A 20,081-nucleotide genomic window follows, 5' to 3' on the forward strand; every position below is an offset into this window, starting at 1 on the left:
TTCAGAATTCCTCTCATTTTGTCTTGTCTTGTAGAGCACCATACCATCATCTCTAGTTAGTTTCATTCAATACTACTCCCAGTAGTTCTGTTAAAAAGGCAAATCCACTTTGGTCAACTTACTTCCAAGATTTCATGTCGTAGAATTAGATGCCAGCTTTCATGAAATTTTATCGTACATTACATTAGGTGCATATCACAAACTCCAGACTGCCAAAGCTTTTGCAGGTACTTTCTCCTCGGTAAAATAACCTATAGCAGTGTCCATAAAGAGAACTAACCACTGCTCTATTGCAATATCTATAAGAGAACTAACCACTACTTTAATGCAATAACGAGGTTGCAAAGATGCATACAAGGGACCCTTTTTTATTTTAAATTACCGTTACTGATACAGGGAGAGATGCGAGGAGGTTGCAGAGATACAAGAGACTCTTTACAGCAGTAGTAAACTTGTTGAGTATCTATCAAGGTGAAGCTATGTTTGGCAACAAAAGAATTGCTATCACCAAACTGCACCACCAAAATTTAGCATATGCTATGATATACGATCAACCAAATGCAACTTGTCAGATCAGAGTCCTTCAAGATGGTCGATTATCACACGTCGAAATCAGATTCAACAGCTGTTTCTCCAAGTCAATCAAACTGAAAATGAAAAAAAAAAAAAACACATGAGCATATGAGTCGGAATACGGCATATTCCATCAACATATTGGACAGGACTGCCCCTAACTTACATCTCATATTTTTGAAGTGCTTCCTTCTGTTTTGCTTTATACAGGTCACTATCCAGAGGTAGGCTGCTCAAATTATTCGCTGCAAAATGAGCAAAACACACACGTTATCCGAAAGGAAATCATTATTAGCTTTAATCAAATGGAACTCAACCCTGGAAATGGTATAAAACTGTACAAGAAAGACCTAACCCCTGATTCTTTTGCATTCACAACTTTAAAGCAAGACACATGGTACAAACACCTCAAGCTCGAAAATGAAGAGTACACAAGAGGGGGAAGAAATCAGTCAATATTTCCATCTTTCTTTTTGTGTTATAAAACACCAAACTTTGTTGAAAATCTGTACTTACACCACCACAACCAACATTCAGGATGACAAACATTTTTTAGGTTATTGCAGCACCCATGAGAACTTAAAGTCTTGTTTTTTTTTCTTATAGCCTTGTATTTCATGGAACATTCATCTTCTACGTATTTTATTTCTCAAGCCCAACAAAATCTTCACTCTATTGACTACTAGGATGCTCCCTTGATTCGACTGAAACCAGTTTGATCTGACTGATATCTGAAAGATTCACATTACAAGCTGAATACATTCTACTAGTGATTATACCTAAGGCCTACAACCCATTATTTTGACATCTAGGATATTGAGACCAGTACAAGAATATGGTAGAATGAGCTACTTATCAGTGTTTTTACCTATAGAGGTGTCCTGCATACAGGGTACACAATTTCTTCAATAAGGCAACTCATAGGCAAATAATTATAGCTAGCAGACACAATCTCTTATTGGACTGTGCACGCTGAGACTTACCAAAAACATGAATCATATGCCCATCCAGTAACCAGATTTACTTACCAGCAAATAGCACTAAATCTTTGCCCATTTATCAAATCCAGATAGCCATTTTGTTAACCTTCAATTTCAGGCTTCACATCGTATGTTGGTTGAAAAAGTTTTCTGAATCACAGAGCGACCTTATTTTGGTAATTTCATGGTATTTATTATTCTCAGATTAGCTTTTGCAAAGAACAGTAATCATGATATGAGGCAGTGAGTAACATTTAGTTGTAAACCTCGGGATTTATCAAGAAAGTACAAAAGCTAACACATCTCACCCACCAATATTTGAGATGTAAAAAGTAAACTAGATCACCACAGTGCTGTTGGATGCAATACCTACCACGAATCATGTACCATTACCTGTATTCTGAACTGGAACAATGGCTTTAGTCTCCACACTGGTTTGCACATCGTCAGAATGAACTTTATGTGTAACTTGCACTCCCTTCTCAAGTGAAAATGGACATACTAGTTAAAATAAACCCAGGTCCAGAAGTCACATCTTTCTAGGAGACAAAAATTGCACCAGCACAGAACAAAAGCATACAGGACGTTCTGGGCCTAAAGCAGAATAAGTATATTACCTTGCTACAAGAACACTAGTAAATCAACAAATTAATAGAAGATAAATTATTAGGACTAAAGCACTTATTGAGTACAAACTATGATTTTTTATTTGCTATCAATTTATACCCTCATCAAAGTTCAATTTTGTTCATGAATATCATCTAGAAAACGATGAACCATAATCTTTGTCCTCAAGTATGATTTTTTATTTGCTATCAAGTTATACCCTTATCAAAGTTCAATCTCATTCATGAATATCATCTAAAAAACAATGAAATCTTTGTCCTCTTGTAACATCTACAGTGACAGCAAAGTCCTCCTCGGTATAGAATGTTAACAAATCCTTTTTGCCAAGGAAGGGTGCACACCCAGTTATACAGCAAAAAAATTGAAACACACTGCTAGTCAAAGCACAACATAACATTTTTTCTTAAACACCCTAACCAGTGTCATAAGAGCATGAAATTTCAATGAAAGATAGTGGCCAACACAAATTTTACACTAAATTGGACCATAAGGAGGCTTTGTGTGCTTCAAGCTCCAAGATGAGTGCTCATGGAAATATCCACTTCAAAGGTATCAAACATAAAGAGGAAAAATTGCTAAAATTGTTCTTAAAGCTTTTGAGCAACTTCTATCTCATTTTAATTCTAGGAGTTAATAAAGAAGCAGTTGAGTTCTTTAAGATAATTAAGTCCACATTTGGTCTTGGAAGAGGTAAAGTTTATTGTCTAGCAAAATCACATTACTGACATGAAACAAAAGGAAGACTCCTTAAGCAAAATACATTTAGCCAGGATTGACATTTTTGACACACATGATTGTTCATAGGCAATCATACTGCTCTCTATCCAATTATGTAGGAGTATAACTGTTTAAATTCTAATTGTGCACCTCTGCACAGGCAAATGTCAAAAGTTATGCATGGTTATAACAAAATCAGGCTCTTGTACAGCTCCAATAGACTAAAATGCATCATTTTTATCTTTAAGTGCATAAATGAAAGTTTTTGAATTCTATGGATACCTCCAATACCATTTTTATGTACATACATAAGTTTCAATGGTATCAGGTTTGCAGTATCTGTTGTAGCTTGCTCTTGGTATAGAGTCACCCACTTCATATAAATATATCAGACTTGCCAGAAAAAAACTAAAACAGCATCCACCAACATAGCCAGACACTTTTCCTGAGACATATAACGTGTCCTATGACATCAAGCATCTAGATGAAAAAATCATGAGAGACACTAAAGTCCAGTCCATAATGAAAAATCCACTTCACATCACATGCTCATTTTGTAAGTTATGATTTGACTGAAAGCAAGCATGGCCATCATGGACTTAGTCAAGCCTCCGCGCCTAAATTCTTCATCTTTAACGTTTCCTAATACATGCATAATTCTAAATGGCCCAAAAAAGGATTAACCAAGAAAAAACAACATAGCAATTCCTTAATATGTATTATTTTAAGACCAAAAAGTGTAGATTGAATCTACAAGAAGCAGAAAAATAGAAACTGCCACACAGAAAACAAGAATTGCCCAGGCAAGAAGTCAACTGTGACTTCTTCTGGTCAGGTATAGATGAAATAATCTAAAAAGACTGAAAAGAATAAAATTGATATTACACATCAACCTCACAGCAAATGGTTTGATCAAGCTTGCATGGTCATTATGCATTCAATCTTGATGGGGCTCTGTAAGCCTTTCTTCCTTAAAATTTCTCAACAATTTGCCTTACAATTACCAAATTACTTTAAATCCTATCATAAGCTTAATGAAGACCATTAACGCATCTAAATGAAACCATTTCTTCTGTTTAGTAGTCAAGATTCTATTAGTTGGCAAAACAGATCATATGGCAGCAAATTACACCTCCAACCAGCATATTCCACTCATTAGTAGCCCCAGTTCCAATCTTTCAGCAACCTAATAGTTAATTTATAAAACATTAAACACCCATCTCCGACATTGCCATTCCATAGAAAAGAACAAATGCATCATGTGCTTGACAATATCTTTATTGGCTCTTTAAATCAAGAACATCATGCTCCTGGATTTCTATTTCACTAGAAAGGTCACAGTGAACACTAAATCCTGACTGGCATCTTACAACTGTTTGTACTAATTATTATCCAAGAGCTAAAATAGATTATCAGAATGCTTATTATTACCTTCAAGAAGCTTATTATCAACTATGTTGTCACCACTAATCCTATCAACACTAAATCCTGACTGGCATCTTACAACTGTTTGTACTAATTATTATCCAAGAGCTAAAATAGATTATCAGAATGCTTATTATTACCTTCAAGAAGCTTATTATCAACTATGTTGTCACCACTAATCCTATCACCATTTCTCCTTCTAATATTACCATGACCGCTATTTAATAACAACTTCTAACTCATGCAAGTTGTTTCACTCTCTTGTTTTTTTATTGGCAAGTAATTTGATATAAGATCTGTTAAGAAAACAAATAAATAAAATACAGTCTTCTCTACTAGCTTAAATGTTTAGATGAAGTGCTAAATCCCAACATATAAGAGCAATCATCGGCCTGCTGACACAGAACAGTTGAGCTAGGGTAAACCTTTAGGATGTTAGATTCTTATGATTCCTAAGAACATCATAATCAACTTTTCCCACTAGAACAAGTCATTTAGATCTTAATACTTCACTAGTAAATCCTATCCTCTGAGCAGCACACAGAATCTTGTCTTTTATCCCTACCCAATTCCATAATCCTCCCACCACCTCCCCTTTTATGTTCCCAAAAGAAACAAAAAAATGAAAGAGGAACTACATTTTTTTTTTGTTTTTTTGGGGGGGGGGGGGGGGGGTTGAGATAGAGATAGAGAAATTCATGATTGAAACCAAGAAAATGTGAAATATTCAGAAAACACAACTGGCAACACAAGACTAAATACAAATTTCATTGTATTCCCCTGCTTAAAAAATGTATGAATATCACTTCAACAAGAATCAGAACTGATACAATTACTTCAACATAAATCACAGGATATTTTATGTCAACCAATGGGCTACATGAAGCATGTTTTGCATGTTTTATACAGTATTATCAAATATTAAAAAAAAACAAAATTTCAAACTATCAAGCTATGACACATGAAAATACTCCAACTCTACCAAGCCATGAAACATCAGAACTCTAATTAAATACAATAGGCATTTTTTTTTGTCTAAATTAACCTTTAAGTTTATGATTGCTATTTTCATTCAAATATGATAATATGGAAAGGAATTTCATTGAATATTTGTAAGCCGGGAAAAATACCATCTTCTTCTCCTTTCTCTTCAATATTTTCATGTGGCATTTTTTGATGTAATGCATCAAGTGGTAACGGGAATGCCTTGTATATAACTGTTCTCTGACTTCTGGATTTTCTGTCAGCCAGTCTAAAATATCCTTAGATTTAACTGGCTCATCTGTAGCCAACGACTCTAACCAGGAATAAACTGGGCGCCATTGATCAGTTCTTTGAAACCGATGGTCGAATTGATTACCATTTTTCTCCTGTAATGAAGCACGACTCTGTTTAATGATATACTTTTGACAGAAACAAATCCAAATGGTTGATATTCGAGCATTTATCAAGCTAAGAGAGCAAACAGCAAACTATGATAGTCAGCTCCCAGGAATTGGACAGGTGGGGAAATTGCTGAGATGAAAATATGATGGATAATTACGCAAAATGTTCAACCCATGGTCCAATTAAAGGCAAAAATAGCAATCTTTCACCAAAGAAAGGCCACACATAAAACAGGACACAACAAAAAAAAAAAGTTCAAAAAGAATTTGACAGGCAAGACAAATTTTGGTTTTGATGAATAACACGGGCTGCAGATTCCTTCCCCCCCCCCTCCGGCGCCGGCCAAAACAAGAAGAAGAAGAAAATAAAGGCATGCGTGCTTGTCAAGTTATTTTCTTTATTATTATTTTTTAAGAGATTCTGAATCTGAATAGCACTCTTTCCCTTTTTTTTTTTTTTTGTAACTTAGAATCTAATCTTCCATAAGGCATTACACATGAATCAAAGATTTTATCACAAAGGCACAAAAAATCAATTGGCACCTGGCAGTCAATCAACAAAGTAGAAAGGACAAGAAACTCAGATAGAGGGAATGGCTGTGCTGTAGACATAGAAAACTTGGTTGGGAATGGTTGGTCTAGGATATGAAAAGAAAAATAAATAAAAGAACAATAGAAGCAGTGAAACATTTATTACTTTTTTTTTGAGGAATAGATTAGCTCTAGAATATCAGAATGTCAAACTCTATCTCACAGCAAAACATAGACATAGTACAGGAATTATAACATCCTCGAAGCATCTTTATGCTTCCAACTACTAAGCTTTTCGAGTCACCAGATATCATGACCTGCAGAACTTCCTACTAGTATATTATAAGGCTGCAGTATCTCCTATATAAAAGGAATTGAAACAGAAAAGTCAAGTAATATGTTGAATTGGCTTACTAGGAGGTGCATCACATTCTTGAATGTCTTTTTTATTTTTCCTTTTAATTTTGGGTGAAAAGCAAAATGTAAGTTGAACAACATTAGCCATCATTCTGTTAAGTAAGACTCAGTAATCCAATATGCTTATGCATCCTTATATGATACGGGAATTATTGGCTCGCCTTAGACATGGATTGCTTGAAACATGAAAACTTAGGGAGTTCAATAAAAGTACTAGAATAAAGCTCACTTTGGTTGAGTATACAGTTTAGATGGATTTTCCTGATAGAATCATGGAAAAATGTTAACTTGTAGATAGATAAAGCAAAAAACTTTCAGAACCATAATATTGCTATGGCTGTCATAAACCGAGGGTGGATAATAGTGGAACACTGAGATGCACATTGCAGTTGAACACTCCTGAATCCTCCATCAACACAGACTAACCAACAAAAGGAAGAAGGAACCATAGCCAAAGAAATATGAAGTTAACATTCAAAAAAAAAAAAAAGCTATCTTTATATTTTGCAATAGGAAGATGTGCTAACTCTGTAGGGCAGATAATCTCCCCAAGAATTAATTCTCTTGATAGAGATAGGGTGCAGGGAGGCAGGCTGATTACCTCAAACAGATATATAGAAGAATGTAATTGTAACTAGAAACCGAAGAACTAATAGTAATAGTGATATAAATGATAAGATTACCTCGTCAATAGGAGGAGGAGGGGGAGGAGGAGGTGATGGTATTGGTAGGGCAGCAGTTTGGAAATGGTGGTTGGCTACCTCCTGATCCTGGCGGATGGGGATGATGGTTTCAGTATGAGTTTGATGGAAGCTGATTTTGCTTTGGGTCTGCGGTTCTTGTTGTTCCATTTAATGAATGTAGAAAGAGTAACCACTACTTTGTTTTCCGCCTCGCTAATAATACTCTTTATTATTCTATTCGATTCGATTCAATTCAACGTCCTCCCACTCCCAGTCGGGCGGGGTCATGGGTGGGTTGGCAACGGCGGCAGTGCTGGCTGGCTTCCTCCGGAATCCCTTTCCTTTTCTTTCTTTCTTTCTTTTGTGGGCTTTGCTTTTCTTTGCTGTTGGTTACGCTCATCCAATCCAATTGCAGAACTGCTAATGCTGCTGCTATTGTTCTAACTCATGGACTAATCTGTCCTTGCCATTGAACCTTCGATTAGGTAAATGTAAAAGGTTGGGGTTCTAATTCTGTCACCTTTGTGCTTCTGTACTATTGTTGCTGCTAGTGTTAAATATTTATTTAGCAGTAGTAGTTCTGGTTGGAGTAGGGCTGCAAACGAGCTCCTCGAAAGAGGTTCGAGTCAAAGCTCGAGTCGAATTCGATCAATATTGAATTCGAGTCGAGTTTGAGTTGGTCAAATCAAACTCGAGTTCAAAATATTAAACCCGTTAGCTCGCGAGTGGGCGCGTGAACTCGAGTATATATATATATAATTTTAATAGTAAAATTATATATATTTTTAATATTTTATTATTTATTAAGAAAAAATAATTATTTATTATTTTTATTAGATTAATTTCCAAAAACGCGAGCTAACGAATTACTTATGAGTTAGAAATTCGAGTTACTTTACGAGCTGACAATTCGAGTTGCTTGCAAGCCAAAAAACGAGCTACAGCTCGTGAGCCTTATCGATTTGAGTTCGAACCTAGCTTTTCCTTGGTCGAGTCAAGCTCGAGATCAATTTTCTTGTTTCGTCGAGTTCAAGTTCTAACTCGAGCCTACCTGTTATCAAGTCTAGTTTGGTTCGATAAGTTCAAAACTCGATTCGATTCGGCTCGTTTGCAACCCTAGGAGGGAGTGTACACAGCAGCATTATTAGGAGTGAGGATGGATAAATTAGGAGAGCTTTTTTGATAGTTTTGCTAGTACACTAGTGTAAGTACGTATGTTTATTGAAATTTCGACCACGCCTTCAATTCCCCTTTAGTCTATAACTCTCCTCTGCATTCTGCAAAAGACACGGCCAACAGTGAAAGGTTTAACCAAGATAGGATTTTGGGCTGCAATTACAAACAGTGCCTCCATTCTGTTCACAGGATCACGTCGACCATTTCAATTCCCTGCAAATCTCTTTAGGTTGAAATAGAATCTTGATTTGCACAATACGTTTCATGGACAATTCTGGTAGCTACAAAAAGATTGCGTTTTTCTTTTTTCTTTTTTTTTGGCTTCAAAGCATTTGAGCAATTGAGGCATTCTGGCCTTGCGAAGAAGACTGAAGAAAGGCCCATCTATGGCGGCGGAACCCCACTGTCCTCCAGCTTTTGAGATCCTTCTCAAGAGCTGTATGTAAATAATAATATTAGTCAAGTTCAGGGGCGTCTTATTCATACTATATTTCAGTAGTCAATTGTGATTCAGGCAAATACTAACAAAAATCTAGTTTTGATTGAGAGTGTTAAGAGCAGCAAACACTCTTAATTTAATGGATAACAACACACTTGGTCTCGGCCTTTCTGATAATGGATAAGAATAATGTCTAGGATGTAATCATATTAATAGATAACTTAATGTAGTGTTACAATATTGTAAGTAACTAGAGTGGTCTGCATCAATATACGAAATGCCAAAATGTTTAAATCCAAATGAGATAGATAGTGCCTGAAGCAGATGGACTGGTGGGGTCAAGAAAGAAACTTTCACGCAATTAACTAAGGGAGGAAGAAGGAAGAGTTTATTTCTGAAATACTACTCCATATATATGTATGTATGTATAATAGCGCTACACTACAAGTCTGGGTCAACTGCTGCTGCTGCTGCTGATTGCTGAGTTCTTATCGTACAGCAATCATGACTAGAGTGTTACGTGAAAGCAAAGTCGGGACCTCTAACCATATCTATAATCTTGAACAAGTCATCTCCGCAATGCAAGATGGGACAAGAAAAAACCGCGCTTCTGGACGGAGTATGACTTTTCCTCCAATCAATAACTACTCCTTGTGTGCAATAAAGGAAAAGGGGGAACTATCAATAGAATGAATAGATAGATAACAACCCCCATTTGCCTTGGCGGCTTTGCCTTTGCTTTTACACGTAGGCTACTCAACGTACACTAACAACTTCGGAGCAAACTCAAGGATCAGAAGGCAAGAAATCTTGCCTTTTGCTTTGCCTTCCCACTTTCTGTTGTATCAGTGTGTATCAACTCTGAGCTCCAACCATATATAATTGCCTCCCCTCAATGTGACTCATCAAATATCCAAATTAAACTAAGCCTTCATTTGCTGATGATTCAATTTTTCAGGTAAACTACTCGCTCCTTCAAGTTGACATGAAAAAGAAAGAATGTGATGATGCTCTTATCAATTTGGATTTGTATCAGTATACATCTCCCAAAAAAAAAAAAACTGATATGTTAATAAAAAATCTTCATGAGCTTGATGCTGCAATTTAGTTTTGTATAATACTCTGTTGAATGCACTGTGCATCCAGTGGTACCATATTTGCCTCCATGGATGTGCAATTATCCTTGGTTTGAAAGAATATTAAGTTCACCCCATAAAGGAAGTTTATGGTGACAAACAAGTTGCAGTATTCCTCAAGTGTTTACCTGGAACTGTCTCTAGCTCCTTTGACTTGCTTTGTTTTTGTGTGCACGCATGATAAGATTTTCAATGCAGTTTATATGTTGAAATGCCTAAGAATTCTCTTACATTTTGTAGTTTTGTGCAGGGCGCTTTATGGTACTGTTTTAGTCAAGTTCCTTATCTTGAGTCATTTTGCCTGGCTTCAAATTATTATTTGCTTCCCAAATGCTGGTCTTCAATGGACTTGTTTCGAGTTTTAAGTTTGTGTGGTAGTTTTTTTTTTCCCAACGATAACAGAATTCTGTGGTAGTTAGTAAGAAGTTATTTATTCAAACAGGTTCTAGTCTGGAAAAAAGGTAAAATGCTGAAATGGATGCTAACTTCTTGTCATGATTTAGTCATATCTGTGTTTGGGGGTCCATCTGCTTAACCACCATCATTGAAAAGTTAAATCGCATTAATGTCCTCATAATCTCTTCACAGTCCCAATCCAGATTGGAATGATCAGTAATGATAGGTTGTGGAGGACGTCATTCTATTCACGCTTTGTTTACCAGTTAACTGCTCAGCACAAACCTGAACTAATTTCCTTTGTAGTGCTTAAACTGGTGCTGCAAGGAAGAAATGTCTTCAAGTCCTCACCCATGTGGAGTTCTGCTCTTCTTTTTAGTTGTGTTGTGTGCCTCGTTTAATAGCTCTGCAACTGGAATTGAGGCAAACCAGTCAGCATGGCTGTCTGTGGATGGTTCTCAAGCATCAGCAAGAAAGATTCCTGAAACCATGTTTGGAATATCATTCGAGGTTAGTTCAGTTGACATGGTTAATTATTTGTATATAAGGGTGATTTGCTGCCTACTTTTTGTCCTTTAGATGCAAAAAAAGTTATGTTTCAACCACAAATTCTTATCTTTGTTTATCTTATTTCAGGGTTTTTTTTTGGCAGAAAATAAAAATCCAAGGCTTATATTGTATTACTTCCTAGTTATATCTTTTACATCAACTTGCAGACTACATCAAGTGTATTGATTGAGCAGTAATGGTTCTACAGGAAATCAACCATGCTGGGGCTGGTGGATTGTGGGCAGAGCTAGTCAGTAACCGAGGTCACGTTTCCCTTCACTTAGTCATAAAGAAATTGATATCTTATTGGTATCAGTTGGATCTCTGAAGCTTGTATCTTTGCGGCAATGTCTTACTTCCTCTCTCTGAAATTAAGTGAAGAATTTGTCTTAGCATGCAGAGAGGATAATCAATTTTATACCTTTTCAGCAATGCACTTCATATCTAGCCGGTTGTGAGAAATCCTTTTCCCGAAATATCCTTCTGCAGTTATATACACATTATAAGAAAAGTTATATCTTGTGAAAAATGTCAAGTTCATTAAAAAATTTGCAGATCTCTACCTATTTCTTGTCTGGGCACATTTAGGATGGTGTTCAAGATGGAGCTAATCATTTCATTGTGTTTAAAGATTTTGGAAGACAAAGTTCTTTTTTATTTTTTTGTTACCAATCGGGCAGGTTCATTATTGCCATGCCCAGATGCTAAGTCCACTATGCAAACTATAACAACTTGACAAGCATTGTTGCAATGACTCATAACAGTTTGCTTACTTCCACCCCCATTTTAAGGACTCAGGGAAGATCGATTTGATTATCATCTTCAGGTTTTCATAAAGCTTGACAAGTATATGTCTGCTTTACTTGGTGGCAGAATCTTTCATTTGATTTTTTTTTTTTTTTAGGTCTTTAATCTTTGAGTTCTAAAGAGAATTCACAAATTCAGGTTTTGAAGCTGGGGGAGAGAGCATCCCATCAAACATATATCCTTGGTCTATTCTGGGTGATGAATCATTGTTAATTGTATCGACGGACCGTTCTTCATGCTTTGAACGAAATAAAGTTGCACTCAGGATGGAGGTCCTTTGTGACAATGAAGGACCCATCATTTGTCCCGCTGAAGGAGTTGGAATATATAATCCTGGGTACTGGGGCATGGTAAAAGATAACTCATGACTTCAACAATCATATAGAACCTTTCTGTGTTTGTTGCATAGTCCAATAACAGTTGTGAGGTCCATTTAAATTCTTTCAAGATTTACTGTAGGTTCAATTATTCCATCTCTTACATGCTTAGAGCACATTTTAGCTTGGAAGTAAGCGCCGTCAGCATCGGGTTTTATCTGCATATGACAAGATTTTATGCACATAGGTTGTGTACTTCTTATATTCATCATGATTCATATAATAGTTCAGGCATATTAATTCATATTTTGTACCTAATCTCTATCTGTTAGTTGCTAAAGAGATCTGCTAATCCATTATGTTGTCTTTTGTAGTAAGGATGTCTAACTGACATAAACCCTTTGCATTACTCACTTTGCCATGTTCTAGAACATTGAACAACAGAAGACATATAGGGTTCTCATGTACGTCCGCTCATCAGAATCAATTAACATAACTGTCTCATTCACTGGTTCGAATGGTGCGAGGACACTGGCTACTTCTAACATTGTGTGAGCACCATTTGCTCATAAATATGGTTATCAGGATGCTTCTTAATCTACATACTCTGTCAAATTTTGACTTTCAATTGATCATCGGTGTTCTTGCAGTTCTTCTGATGTTTCAAATTGGACAATGATTGAGGTTTTGTTGGAGGCAACAGGGAGTGATCCCAATTCGAGGCTGCAACTGATGACAACTAGAAAAGGTGTCATATGGTTTGATCAAGTCTCAGCCATGCCTTTGGACACATTCAAGGTGTAAATCGCATTTGAATTCAATCAATTTCTGAACAATTTATTAAGAAAAAACTGATCTTTTCTTGCAAGTAATTTACTGTTTTTCTTCTGAAAATCTCACTGAGTCAGAGATTTTCAGATGTACAAATAATGAAGTAAAATTACAACTGGGATGCCTACAAGTTTCTGCTCTTTTCTCTTTGTGGTAACCTTTATGAGTTTTAACTGTGAGACCTTAAGGAGACATTGTTATTTATCCATAATCGAATTTCATGTTAATCAGGCTTACCTTAATAATATAGGGAGACAAAAGAAAATATTAAGGCAAAAGAAGAAAGAAAAAGCTGGTAGGGGGAAACAAAGATAACATGTTTTTGGTATCAATCATCAAAAGTTCAGCATCATCACTCAAGTCCAAGAATTGGGTTTCAAAGAATTGTGATAACAAGAGAGTAAGAAAAGAATGCAAGTACAAAATGGTACAATCTGCCAAGTTGATTAATGGTCCCAGTACGCATTTAATCATCAACTTTTCTCTATAATAGAAGTGAAAGCAGACATTGTTGTCATCCAATGAACTGTTTTCCTCTTGACAACTTTCTTCTCTTTGGTGTGTAATTCATCAACATAGATTCCCATTGACCAGCCATATTAGTCATGGTCCCGCATTTATCTTATGGAACATTGCATGAAAATCTAGGTGGATTCATGACATTGCTGATATTGCCTCATTCTGATAAAGCTACAACGCACTAATTGCCTGACTAGGTTTCTTGTGTCCTAAAGGTTCACTTTTTGGGTTTCTGATTAAGATTGGTTTAGGTAGTTAACTATTGAGCGTTTAACATTGTATGAGGATTTTTCCATGTTCATGATATAAGCATTCCAATTTGTGGCCAGACAGAAAAGTGGAAGCTTTACAACATGGTAAAATATTGATTTGGTGAACTTACTTCACTTTTTCACTGGTCTGCTACCTAAAGATTCAGACTTAATGCTGATTTTGGCTTTTCTGATAATAATAAGAGATCCGTGCTTTACCTTTAGATAGATGCATGTCCACAAGTAGTTCTTTTGTTTTTTGTTTTCACTCTGATATCCTTGCCACAGGGACATGGTTTTCGACAGGATCTCTTTCAAATGCTTGCAGATTTGAGACCCAGGTTTATCAGATTTCCTGGTATGTTGTAACTGATTTCTTGTGTTCAATTTGCAACGTGTTCTTCTTGTGGCTTCAGACAAACTTGATCAAACAAAGACATCATTGGAAAACTTGGGATACTCCATACCATGTTCCTATGTTTTCCTGGCTGGTGTTTTTCATTTTTTATTTAAGGATGGAATAGGATCAGTGAAAAAGGTTGTATCCATACAGTTCTAAAGAATCCTTAAATTCAGAAAATGCTGATAAAGAAAGAAGTAAGATTGAGCTGGCAATTAGACAAGCTTTAGACAAGGCATAATAGCATACTCATTTACCTCAAAATACCATACCTAGATTTCTTGACCCTCCAAAGCGCTCCAGATAATCCATGACTCTCCCATAGAGCAATTCAACCTGTTGTGCAGTCTGCTTTATCTCGTTCTGGTTTCCAGCACAATTAAAACTTTATTCCAACCACGGGTAAATGTGGTGGTTATCTACTGGTGCTTTATTTTTTACTTTCTTAGATGACAGCAGACGCATGGCTTATTCAGGTTCTTATTCTTAACCATCCTGAGGTTTTGAAGAGTTTATGGCAGTTAATGTTGGACGAAGACCTAAAGTAATGTGAATGCTCAACTGTGGTTCTTCTTATTTGTTCCAAAAAAAAAAAAAAAAAATCTCTTTTTACTTAACATCCATTTATAGCAGTTGGCCCTTAGAATCTTTTTGACTGCTATGGAAGTTCTGCGTTTTACAACATTGAATCTTGAGTTATTAAAGTATTAAGTTCACAAGAGTACAATTTAGGATGGTGCAAATTTTAGTTCAAGCAACATCTCTTAAGCTATGATTCCAAATGTTTCCTTGGTCACTGGAATTCTATGCATGATGTAACCGCATGTTGCACTGTAGGTTACTAAACCTTTGAGATTTAAAAGTTATAGATGATCCCGTAGACAACTCCTGATTTTAATATCTAACTCTGTTAGATATTTTCTTCTCATATTTTATCTCCAATGGGTCTGCTCACTTTGACCGTGCTCTTTGTAGTTATAGCTTGGTTTCATTTATGGATTATCTACAATTTCTCTCCCCTGAGCAATATGATAGACTTTTTGGCTTCAGCAAGTTGATAATCTGTGTAGTTGACAATAACGAACTCTGGCTGTCTTAGTTAGTCAATCCAACCATTGCTGTAGAGCTACTCTCTACTTTCATCATACTGGTTAAATCTGTATATCTTCTTTTGTAGTCTGATTAACTTCGTTTCAGCAGCATCACCTTTCATAGAGGCCTCAATTCTTTGGTTATTCTTCTTTGTGCATCTTGTGTTAGGTGGTTCTTATGTCGAAGGTGAATGGTTAAGAAATTCATTTCAGTGGAAAGTAACCGTTGGACCATGGGAAGAAAGGCCAGGACATTTTAATGATGTTTGGCAATACTGGACTGATGATGGACTTGGTCTGTTTGAGTTTCTCCAGGTTATATAATGGTTTCAGGCATATCATTGCTCTTGTTCTCTTGGAGAATTTCAGTCATAATCTGATTGCTTCTTTCTTTCTCATTTTTTCGTCGTTATTATTCTGCAGCTCGCTGAAGATTTGGGCTCGTTACCGATATGGGTTTTCAATACTGGTATTCTGCAGATTTTCCATAATTAATTTTTTTTTTTTTACTTTTATATATCTTGGAATCATTATTGATATTGTTTTCTATTAATCTTTCCTCAGGAATCAGCCTTAATGATCAAATTGATACCCAGAGAATCTTACCTTTTGTGCAGGTATGTTTTTTGGTTCTGCTTAAAAAAAAAAATGATTGATAAACATCCATCAATCTCAAAACTTTCCAATACTTTAGATTGTCAAGAAACTTCAAGTAATGATTCATGTTACAACATCTGTGAGTAAATCATCCTGTTACATAGCATTGTTTTTTGGAGCTGCCTCCAAAATAACCTTCCTGATGCTCTGATCCGTTGGATCTTTAAGTATGATTCTTCAGTCTAAAGATTCATGACTAATTACTGTATATAAGAGTGGAAGGCTGACAAAGGAAATAAAGAATTCTTCTTTCCAAGTGTAGGAAATTCTGGATGGTATTGAGTTTGCCAGAGGAGATCCTAATTCAACATGGGGATATGTCCGAGCAGCAATGGGCCATCCAGAACCCTTCGATCTGAGACATGTTGCAATTGGGAATCAGGATTGTGGAAAGACAAATTATCATGGTAGGCAAAATGTTGTTCTTGGTGCTTTTGAAGCATATATCCTTTTCTTTAACCATATGATGAAACTGAAGAACATAACAATTCCTGCTTTCTGCGAAAGTTAATTCTCACACTTTAATCTCCCAAGTTTGTTGGGACACATACTCGCATGTTTACACTATCTGATGATTTAGAAAGTAGAACATTTCTGTTTACCTTTCTTTACCTGAGCTCTGAGCTGCAAATCTTTTGGTACTTACTGCATATTTGTACAATGACTATGTCAGACTGTTGATTTGATTTTGTGAATACTTTAAACAGTTTTGGCTCTACCATGGCTTAGTAATTTATTTTTTGGCCTTACAGTTCTCATTAGCTCATCTCCATCAACAAATTGCAATGGCTCTTGCCACACACTTGATTTCTACTTACACTGCAGAAGAATGATAACAAAATTACATATGCATTATGAACACTGTCCAGTTACTGTGCTATCCCTGTGGTAATTTCTTCCCCTCTAGGAAACTAAAAGATATAAAAATCCTTACTCTACAAGTAAAATCATCTACAAAGGTTTTAAATTTACATCATTCTGTTGACAGAATCCTTACTATGATTCGAAATCACTGCTTGAATTCGCTTCCTGTTTATTTAAATTACATAATTTACGTGGAATGAAATTAAACTAAGTCATTCTTAATCATGAATTAGGCAACTATCTCAAGTTCTATTCAGCAATAAAGAATGCATATCCAGATATCAATGTTATCTCCAACTGTGATGCGTCTTCCACACCATTGGATCACCCAGCAGATTTTTACGACTTCCACGTAAGATCTTCAAGGTTTTTTTATGAATTGCGACAGCTTACTTGAAGCCTTAGTACTGATATACCAGTTGGCTTTTTGTTTCCTGATTTTGCTACACTTTTCCTTCCTTTCTCTGGTAGGTCTATGGTGATGCTAATTATGTCTTTGCATCGGCTCGTAACTTTGACCGTACAGCACGTCTCGGACCTAAGGTGTGCAGAAGTATTTTCCAAGAGTTGTAAATTGTCTTTCTTATGTGATGCATCTGAAGCCTCTTAAATGGTTTTCCAGGCTTTTGTCAGCGAATACGCTGTGACTGGAAAAGATGCAGGTAATGGAAATCTTTTAGCTGCACTTGCTCAGGCTGGATTGCTTGTTGGCCTTGAAAGAAACAGGTATATGCAGTTTTCCCCCCGAATTTCTGTTTCAATACTTGTCATTGCGCGTATGTTCATCTTTTTACTGATAGTACAGATAATGATAAACTCTCGTGGATGGTAAGTCAGGGGATGCAGCAAGGTAGTGACCAGATCGTGCATGTAAGGATAGAGCTGTTGAAACATGAGTTTATAGCTGCAAATTGAAGCATTTTTTTGATGGCATACTTTCCTGATTTCCCCTGTTACAGATTTCCTTTGAAGTTATTCATAGCATCATGCAGCCAGCTGCTGTTCTAAAAACTATTCATTAATTATGTAGGGTGGAGTATAAGATAAGAAGAATCTTTACCAAGTTTACTCGATAATGGTACATGTATGGAACCCAGACAGAGAGAGAGAGAGAGATGAAAGTTTTAATGTAGTGTAATGGAAACAAACAGTTCAAACAAGTAACTTAACAAAAGCTCATGCGGGTCTGTTTTGCAGAAAGAAACTTCAATCTGTACTTAAACTTATAAGGACTAGTAGGTTTTGGTTGTTCTTCCAATGTGGAGCACTTCAGATTTCCCATCTAGACAGACTACTTACTCTCTTGTACTGAGTAACCATAACCAAATAATCCTGCTCATAATCCTGCCTTAGATCAATTGATTGTATAAGCTACTTAGCTGACAAAAATCAGCCTCCCAAGAATCGCTTAGGTTTACTCTACCAAGAGCTGATCACCAACTTGAATAAATAGTCAAACTGTCACACACTTTCTAGCATGACTGCAACGTGCCTGAAATGTTCCTTGCATGTTGTATCCATTGATATTTCACTACTTTACTTCACAAATATTTGCTTAGTCACAGTGCCTTAATGTCTTCACTGTTATGGCTATCTGGATAAACAAAATTTTGAAAAAAAATGAAGACTTAGCTATACTTCCAAAATGCAGTGATGCGGTTGAGATGGCGAGCAATGCCCCTCTATTTGTGAATGCCAATGACAGGCGGTATGCCTAAGTTCTTCTCTCCATCTGTTTTATGATTTTTGTTTCTGTAGTATGTGTTGTGAACAAAATCATTTCTTAATTAGGTTCAATCCCGATGCTATTGTATTCGATTCTTCAAAGGTCTATGGAACACCTAGTTACTGGATGCAGACCTTTTTCAAAGAATCAAATGGTGCAATGCTTCTTAATTCCACTCTTGGTGCCAAGACCTCAGCTTCACTTACTGCATCTGCTATACTCTGGAAATCCTCAGATGATGGTAGACAATATTTGAGAATCAAGGTTGGATTGCTCTCTTTTATTAGCACAGAACATGACATTAAGCTTGCCTGTAATACTTGATGGCAATTCTTAGAACATCGCGAAATCCTGATAGGGAAATTCAAGATAGCAGTTCAGTATGATTTTCTTCTTCTTAAAGCTGCATACTCCATGATCCAGGCTTTTTCTTATGTCTAACTAGCATAATATTGGGTTTGAGGCCATCTATGTCCTGTTCTTATTTGAAAACGAAAGAATGGTTGGACTTACATTCGATCGTTTAACAGCAATTTTATGTTCGAACATCTTTTGCAGGTTGTGAACTTTGGCAGCAGTACGGTGAATCTTAAGATAACCATTGACAATTTGGACTCAAACTTAATACAAGCAATTGGTTCCACACAAACTATATTGAAATCTAGCAGTTTGATGGATGAGAATTCTTTCCAAGAACCACATAAGGTACTTGAGAATCATGCTTTTGAGTTTGCAGTGCTTGAGGAATTCACAAAGTTTCTGAAAATTAGCTGTCTGTTTTTGTCATGCATGTCCAGTATTTCATTATCCTACCATGCAGCCATTGCCTGGATAGATTTAAAGCCATTTCAGTAGTAGTTGGGATATAGTAGTTTCCATAATTGGTACCGACGTGTAGGCCTGTACAATTCAGGTCATAATTATTCTTGTTTTTTGTCTGAACTCAAGCGGTATGAACCAAAATGCTTTTCCTGCTGTATTTTTCCGAAATACTGCAGGACATGCTACCTCGATCGATCACAAAAAGTGTTTGTCTAGGGATTCTCAGATGACAATAATGTTTTGCAGTCTGATCGTGAATTAATCTGAATGCAGGTGACACCAGTCCAAAGCCCCCTGAAAGCTGCTGGGAAGTCCATGACCGTCTTACTTTATCCACATACTTTTACTTCCTTTGATTTGTTGACATTGTTGACAATGTCACAGGCCATTTAGGTCCAAGAACATGCATCTTTCCCTCCCTAATAACTTGTACTTGTACTAATGGCTCTGAAATATTGAGCATTCATGTTCAAAGTTGTTCTTTTGTTTACCACTACGAAAGTATCCCCCTTGAACTAAAATGACAACAGCATAAAGAATTCCTTTGCCATCTAAGCAACATATCCTTTGTGTTGTTCTATAAAATTTATTCTTAATTACAATGAAAAATAACAAATAAACAGCAAAATATGGGGAATGAGTTAGAGCAAATTTAAATATTTATTGTCAAGTACACATATAATAACAAAGAAAAGGAAATAACCAGTGACACGAGAGTAGGGGTGTGCAAAATCGAAAAATTCCGATTTACCGACCGAATTC

General features: G+C 36.3%; 2 protein-coding genes across 2 annotated transcripts; one reads left to right on the plus strand and one right to left on the minus strand.

Moving 5' to 3' along the window:
• Positions 1–156: 156 nt before the first annotated feature.
• Positions 157–7,848, minus strand: LOC113773126. The gene is made up of 5 exons (XM_027317672.1): positions 7,339–7,848; positions 5,453–5,692; positions 1,947–2,031; positions 740–818; positions 157–647 (listed from the first exon to the last, which is right to left on the minus strand). The coding sequence occupies exons 1-5, from the start codon at positions 7,504–7,506 to the stop codon at positions 584–586; spliced, it is 636 nt and encodes a 211-aa protein (XP_027173473.1). The 5' UTR covers positions 7,507–7,848; the 3' UTR covers positions 157–583.
• Positions 7,849–9,725: 1,877 nt separating this feature from the next.
• Positions 9,726–19,812, plus strand: LOC113776319 (alpha-L-arabinofuranosidase 1-like). Its single transcript, XM_027321448.1, has 18 exons — positions 9,726–9,911; positions 10,792–10,995; positions 11,243–11,297; positions 11,980–12,191; positions 12,588–12,709; positions 12,809–12,956; positions 14,048–14,117; positions 15,420–15,565; positions 15,674–15,719; positions 15,815–15,867; positions 16,170–16,314; positions 17,005–17,123; positions 17,243–17,314; positions 17,394–17,497; positions 18,423–18,479; positions 18,563–18,761; positions 19,056–19,202; positions 19,593–19,812. The coding sequence occupies exons 2-18, from the start codon at positions 10,819–10,821 to the stop codon at positions 19,710–19,712; spliced, it is 1,992 nt and encodes a 663-aa protein (XP_027177249.1). The 5' UTR covers positions 9,726–9,911; positions 10,792–10,818; the 3' UTR covers positions 19,713–19,812.
• The last annotated feature ends 269 nt before the right edge of the window (positions 19,813–20,081 follow it).

Source organism: Coffea eugenioides, chromosome 6 (assembly GCF_003713205.1).
Source record: "Coffea eugenioides isolate CCC68of chromosome 6, Ceug_1.0, whole genome shotgun sequence".
NCBI classification, from domain to species: domain Eukaryota; kingdom Viridiplantae; phylum Streptophyta; class Magnoliopsida; order Gentianales; family Rubiaceae; genus Coffea; species Coffea eugenioides.